Source organism: Salmo trutta, unplaced genomic scaffold, assembly GCF_901001165.1.
Source record: "Salmo trutta unplaced genomic scaffold, fSalTru1.1, whole genome shotgun sequence".
In the NCBI taxonomy this organism is placed as follows: Eukaryota; Metazoa; Chordata; class Actinopteri; order Salmoniformes; family Salmonidae; genus Salmo; species Salmo trutta.
Genome location: NW_021822266.1, coordinates 767,410 through 774,909, shown reverse-complemented (window position 1 = coordinate 774,909; position 7,500 = coordinate 767,410). Strand labels below are relative to the sequence as shown.

The 7,500-nt window shown below is 48.0% G+C and overlaps 1 protein-coding gene across 1 annotated transcript in view; it reads right to left on the bottom strand.

Moving 5' to 3' along the window:
- The window catches only part of LOC115181481 (multidrug resistance-associated protein 1-like), a 66,328-nt gene that overhangs the window by 23,787 nt on the left and 35,041 nt on the right, over positions 1 to 7,500 (bottom strand). Inside the window, exons 16-22 of the mRNA XM_029743366.1 lie at positions 7,128 to 7,304; positions 5,495 to 5,662; positions 3,767 to 3,947; positions 3,156 to 3,228; positions 2,678 to 2,795; positions 1,760 to 1,967; positions 856 to 1,013 (exon numbers count right to left, since the gene is read on the bottom strand). Of these exons, the coding sequence (XP_029599226.1) occupies positions 856 to 1,013; positions 1,760 to 1,967; positions 2,678 to 2,795; positions 3,156 to 3,228; positions 3,767 to 3,947; positions 5,495 to 5,662; positions 7,128 to 7,304 (1,083 nt within the window). The remainder of the gene's footprint in view (positions 1 to 855; positions 1,014 to 1,759; positions 1,968 to 2,677; positions 2,796 to 3,155; positions 3,229 to 3,766; positions 3,948 to 5,494; positions 5,663 to 7,127; positions 7,305 to 7,500) is intronic.

Here is a 7,500-nt window from a genome sequence, read left to right as displayed (position 1 = left end):
CTACTACTATTACAACTACTACAACTACTACTATTACTACTACTACTATTACAACTACTACTATTACAACTATTACTACTATTACAACTACTACTATTACAACTACTACTATTACTATTATTACAACTACTACTATTACAACTACTACAACTACTACTATTTCTACTACTACTATTACTACTACTACTATTACTACTACTACTACTACTATTACAACTACTACAACTACTACTATTACTACTACTACTATTACAACTACTACTATTACTAATACTACTACTATTACAACTACTACTATTACTACTACTACTACTATTACAACTACTACTATTACAACTACTACTACTACTACTACTATTACAACTACTACTACTACTACTACTATTACAACTACTACTATTTCTACTACTACTACTACTACTACTACTATTACTACTACTACTATTACAACTACTACTATTACTACTACTACTACTATTACAACTACTACTATTACCACTACTACTACTATTACAACTACTACTATTACAACTACTACTATTACAACTACTACTATTACAACTACTACTACTACTACTACTATTACAACTACTACTATTTCTACTACTACTACTACTACTATTACAACTACTACTACTACTACTACTACTACTATTACTACTACTACTACTATTACAACTACTACTATTACTATTACTACTCTTGGAAAAGCTGTTGAGGAGGTTCCCTGAGGATGTGTCTTTGAAAAAGGCCATGGGGAAATGAAGCGCACACGCACACACACACACGCGCGCGCACGCACGCACGCACGCACGCACGCACGCACACACACACACACACACACACTGAACCCACCTCCTTGGAGAAGCGGTTCAGCAGGTTTCCTGAGGGTGTGACCTCGAAGAAGGCCATGGGCGAACGCAGGACGTTGTTGAGGAGGTCTAGGTGGAGGTGACGAGAAGCGATTATCCCCCCCAGAGAGATGGCCACTGTGGTGCCAAAGATAGACACACCTAGATGGGGTGAGATAGGGAGAGGTTAGAGTAATGAAGGAATGGGGGGAGAGGGAGAGAGGGAGAGAAATGAAGGAATGGGGGGAGAGGGAGAGAGGGAGAGAAATTAAGGAATGGGGGAGAGAGGGAGAGAGGTGAGAGTAATGAAGGAATGGGGGAGAGAGGGAGAGAGGTGAGAGTAATGAAGGAATGGGGGAAAGAAGGAGAGAGGTGAGAGTAATGAAGGAATGGGGGAGAGAGGGAGAGAGGTGAGAGTAATGAAGGAGGGAGAGGGAGATAAATGAAGGAATGGGGGAGAGAGGGAGAGAGGGAGAGAGGGAGAGAGGGAGAGAAATTAAGGAATGGGGGAGAGAGGGAGAGAGGTGAGAGTAATGAAGAATTGGAGAGAGAGGGAGAGAGGTGAGAGTAATGAAGGAATGGGGAGAGAGGGAGAGAGGTGAGAGTAATGAAGAATTGGGGAGAGAGGGAGAGAGGTGAGAGTAATGAAGGAATGGGGGAGAGAGGGAGACCACACCTGTCTAACCACACTTGTCTAACCACACCTGTCTCAATGACACCTGTCCAACCACACCTATCCAACCACACCTGTCTAACCACACCTGTCCAACCATACCTGTCTAACCATACCTGTCCAACCACACCTGTCCAACAACGCCTGTCCAACCACACCTGTCCAACCACACCTGTCCAACCCTGCAGCTCAGATACAGATCATCATAACCCTCCTTGCCCCGCCACTAACCCACCTTGAGCGAACCCCAGGGCTCCGAACACGCCCAGTTTCAGGTCTGTGTCGATCTGGGTGCCGTTGATGATTGGATCGTCGGCCCAGACGCTAAGCCAATAGTTGTAGGCGAGGGAGGCGGCCTGCTGGAATGCATACAGGACGACTATGGGGATGATCAGAGCCAGACCAATGGTCCTGAAGTACTCCACATACATCTCTAGTTTCACCTAGAGGGAGAGGGAGAGAGAGAGAGGGAGAGAGAGGGAGAGGGAGAGGGAGAGAGGGAGAGGGAGAGGGAGAGGGAGAGAGAGGGAGAGAAGAACACAGTAATTACTTCAGTACTCACCTTTCCTATGTTAGCCTTGTCTGTAGTCTGTCAGTAGTTATGTGTCAGTACTGTACTACTCACCTTGTCTGTAGTCTGTCAGTAGTTATGTGTCAGTACTGTACTGTTCACCTTGTCTGTAGTCTGTCAGTAGTTATGTGTCCACACTGTACTACTCACCTTGTCTGTAGTCTGTCAGTAGTTATGTGTCCGCACTGTACTACTCACCTTGTCTGTAGTCTGTCAGTAGTTATGTGTCCGCACTGTACTACTCACCTTGTCTGTAGTCTGTCAGTAGTTATGTGTCCGCACTGTACTACTCACCTTGTCTGTAGTCTGTCAGTAGTTATGTGTCCGCACTGTACTACTCACCTTGTTTGTAGTCTGTCAGTAGTTATGTGTCAGTACTGTACTACTCACCTTGTCTGTAGTCTGTCAGTAGTTATGTGTCCGCACTGTACTACTCACCTTGTTTGTAGTCTGTCAGTAGTTATGTGTCCGCACTGTACTACTCACCTTGTCTGTAGTCTGTCAGTAGTTATGTGTCCGCACTGTACTACTCACCTTGTTTGTAGTCTGTCAGTAGTTATGTGTCCGCACTGTACTACTCACTCTCCCTGTGTTGGCCTTGTCAGCCTCTGTCAGTTTCCCCACGTCTTCCTGTTCCTGGTCCTCTGTGTCTGAGATGGCCTCCATGGTCTGAATACTGGCACTACTCATCCTGTCTCCACTGAGAGAAAGAGAAAGAGAGAGAGAGAGAAGATAGACAATAGAGAGAGAGAAGATAGACAATAGAGAGAGAGAAGATAGAAAATAGAGAGAGAGAAGATAGAAAATAGAGAGAGAGAGAAGAAAATAGAGAGAGAGAAAGACAGAGAAAAGAGAGAAAATAGAGAGAGAGAAAGAGAGAGAATAGGTAAAAACGAGAATTGATAAGAGCTGTCCCCCACAGGGAGCTTTCTTAGAGCAGTGTTAAGCTGTCTGGTACTGTCAACCATGAACCTGGTACTGCCAACCCCAAATACCACAGCTAAGATGAACCCTCCTGTTGGGGACTCTCAGTGTGTTTATTGAAGGTCAGGAGTCATACCTAATGAGCTGCTCCTGAGACAGATCTATGGAGAAGTCTGTCATACTCAGACGAGATACCGACTTCCTGGTTCCTGTAAACAACAACAACATGATGTCAGCACAGTTTAGACATGGTTCCTTCCTGCCTTTCAGATCACGGTTCAGTTTGGTAGTAATATCATGACAGAGTTTGGGTTAGGTAATGAAATGAGGACCTCTACTACACAGCAGCTTCAAGGTTATTTTTTACATATGTAGGATCTTAATTTGATCACTCTTTTGTTGCTGAGAATTTTTCTGCACCGCAGGATATGCAGATGAGCTTCATGATTTAAATAAATTCACTGAAAACCTGCACCAACACACGGTCATGTTAACATTATTGCACTTTTCATGTAGCCTCATTTTGACCTGCTAATAGCCTAACCATCAATCAAGCAACATTATTGATTAAACGTTAAAATCTTTTTGCTGCAGGATTATTTTGCTGCGACAATAATGGTCAAATTAAGATCCTACATATGTAGTTAGTTTTGAATAAACTTCTACTAAACACCTCTCTAGCCAATCAAAACACTGCTTTATCACCAGGTGGTTGAAGCCTGTTGAGAGTGTTCCATCTCTCCTCACCTCTGTGTGAGCGCTCCTTGCGCTCGTTCCCGGCGAAGAGTCTTATAAACTCAGCGAAGGCCCCGTCACGTGCCATCAGCTCCAGGTAGGAGCCCATCTCAGTGATCTCTCCCTCCACCATCACCAGGATCAGATCTGCCTGGGGCAGGAAGCTCAGACCGTGGGTCACCAGGACACGAGTCTGAAGGTTTAGAGAGAACACATGGTAGTCAGACTGCATAGATCAGAAACAGACTTAGGCCGGGATTTAATACCATCGTGCTTTGACAGCGATGCACGTTTTAAAGGCACTGTTCCCCCTGTTCACAATGAGACCACATTTACAGTAAATGCTGCACATGTGTTCAGCAGACACTGAACACACAGATACTGAACACACAGATACTGAAGACACTGAACACGCAGACACTGAACACACAGACACTGAACACACAGACACTGAACACACAGATACTGAACACACAGACACTGAACACGCAGACACTGAACACGCAGACACTGAACACGCAGACACTGAACACGCAGACACTGAACACACAGACACTGAACACACAGACACTGAACACGCAGACACTGAACACACAGACACTGAACACGCAGACACTGAACACACAGACACTGAACACACAGACACTGAACACACAGACACTGAACACACAGATACTGAAGACACTGAACACGCAGACACTGAACACACAGACACTGAACACGCAGACACTGAACACACAGACACTGAACACGCAGACACTGAACACACAGACACTGAACACGCAGACACTGAACACGCAGACACTGAACACACAGACACTGAACACACAGACACTGAACACACAGACACTGAAGACACTGAACACGCAGACACTGAACAGACAGACACTGAACCCACAGACACTGAACACACAGACACTGAACCCACAGACACTGAACACACAGATACTGAACACACAGATACTGAACACACAGACACTGAACACACAGATACTGAACACACAGATACTGAACACACAGACACTAAAGACACTGAACACACAGACACTGAACACACAGATACTGAAGACACTGAACCCACAGACACTGAACACACAGACACTGAACACGCAGACACTGAACACGCAGACACTGAACACACAGACACTGAACACGCAGACACTGAACACACAGACACTGAACACGCAGACACTGAACACACAGACACTGAACACGCAGACACTGAACACGCAGACACTGAACACACAGACACTGAACACACAGACACTGAACACACAGACACTGAACACACAGACACTGAAGACACTGAACACGCAGACACTGAACACACAGACACTGAACACACAGATACTGAAGACACTGAACACGCAGACACTGAACACGCATACACTGAACCCACAGACACTGAACACACAGACACTGAACCCACAGACACTGAACACACAGATACTGAACACACAGACACTGAACACACAGACACTGAACACACAGACACTGAACACACAGATACTGAACACACAGACACTGAACACACAGACACTGAACACACAGATACTGAACACACAGACACTGAACACACAGACACTGAACACACAGACACTGAACACATAACTGTTAGATCATATCTATCCATTCCAGTAGCTGGAGGAGACTGACAGGAACTTGCTTGGAGTTTGTGTCTTTATGGAACATTTACACACATGAATGTTGTAAACACACTGTTGCCTGTTAAATAATAACCTGGTCTTTGAGCAGTCCTTTAGGACCAAACACCCTCTCAAAGATGTGTTGACCCACGTGGGCGTCGACGGCAGACAGAGGGTCGTCTAGGAGATAGACGTCAGCCTTCCTGTACACGGCCCTGGCCAGACTGACTCTCTGCTTCTGACCACCTGATAGATTCAGACCCTGGGATGGGGGAGGAGGAGGAAATGGAGTGAGAGGAGGAGAGGGAGTGTGAGGGGGAGGGAGAGAGAGGGGAGGAAGGGAGGGAGAGAGGGGGAGGGGGGAGGAGGAGGGAGAGGATGGGGGAGGGAGAGGGTGGGAGAGATGGAGAGAGAGAGGGGGAAAAGAGGGAGAGAGGGGTGAGGGAGGGAGGGGGGAGAGGAGGAGAAGGAGGGAGAGGATGGGGGAGGGAGAGGGAGGGAGAGGATGGGGGAGGGAGAGGGAGGGAGAGAGAAGGGAGACACAGAGAGAACATATCAGTTAGTGGCCAGACTGACTCTCTGCTTCTGACCCCCTGATAGGTTCAGACTCTGGGGAGAGAAAGGACAACCTTAATTTAATGATTAGTTTCTCTATCTGCAGGATGAAACCTTCATGAGGTAAAGTAAACTATACTCATACAAGAAAATGAACGAATGAAAGGACGTATACATGAATGAACTAACGAATGGATGAATCAACTAATCAATCAATCAATCAACTGATCAACCAATCAAACAAACAGGGATCACACATTAAAGAACAGGGATGTTGCTGTTCCTTCTCCATGATCTAAACCTAACCCTAACCTTAACCCCCACCAGACCCCCTCTTGTCCTCACCTTCTCCCTGATCTAACCCTAACCCCCACCAGACCCCCTCCTGTCCTCACCTTCTCCCTGATCTAACCCTAACCCCCACTAGACCTTCTCCTGTCCTCACCTTCTCCCTGATCTAACCCCGAACCCCCACTAGACCTTCTCCTGTCCTCACCTTCTCCCTGATCTAACCCTAACCCCCACCAGACCCCCTCCTGTCCTCACCTTCTCCCTGATCTAACCCTAACCCCCACCAGACCCCCTCCTGTCCTCACCTTCTCCCTGATCTAACCCCCACCAGACCCCCTCCTGTCCTCACCTTCTCCCTGATCTAACCTTAACCCCCACCAGACCCCCTCCTGTCCTCACCTTCTCCCTGATCTAACCCCCACCAGACCCCCTCCTGTCCTCACCTTCTCCCTGATCTAACCCTAACCCCCACCAGACCCCCTCCTGTCCTCACCTTCTCCCTGATCTAACCCTAACCCCCACCAGACCCCCTCCTGTCCCCACCTTCTCCCTGATCTAACCCTAACCCCCACTAGACCCCCTCCTGTCCTCACCTTCTCCCTGATCTAACCCTAACCCCCACTAGACCCCCTCCTGTCCTCACCTTCTCCCTGATCTAACCCCCACCAGACCCCCTCCTGTCCTCACCTTCTCCCTGATCTAACCCTAACCCCCACCAGACCCCCTCCTGTCCTCACCTTCTCCCTGATCTAACCCTAACCCCCACTAGACCCCCTCCTGTCCTCACCTTCTCCCTGATCTAACCCCCACCAGACCCCCTCCTGTCCTCACCTTCTCCCTGATCTAACCCTAACCCCCACCAGACCCCCTCCTGTCCTCACCTTCTCCCCGATCTCAGTGCCGTCTCCAGCAGGCAGGATCTCCAGGTCTGGCAGCAGGGCGCAGGCCTCCACCACTCTGTGGTACCAGCTCTCCTTCCTCTCCTGACCAAACACTATGTTGTCTTTCAGGGTGGCATTCTGGATCCACGCCTGCTGAGGGACATAGGCCACAGAGCCCTGGAGAGAGAGAGAGAGAGAGAGAGAGAGAGAGAGAGGGAGAGAGAGGGGGAGAGCAGAGAGAGAGGGAGAGAGAGAGGGAGAGCAGAGAGAGAGAGAGAGAGAGAGAGGGAGAGCAGAGAGAGAGGGAGAGAGAGAGGGAGAACAGAGAGAGAGAGAGGGAGAGCAGAGAGAGAGGGAGAGAGAGAGGGAGAAC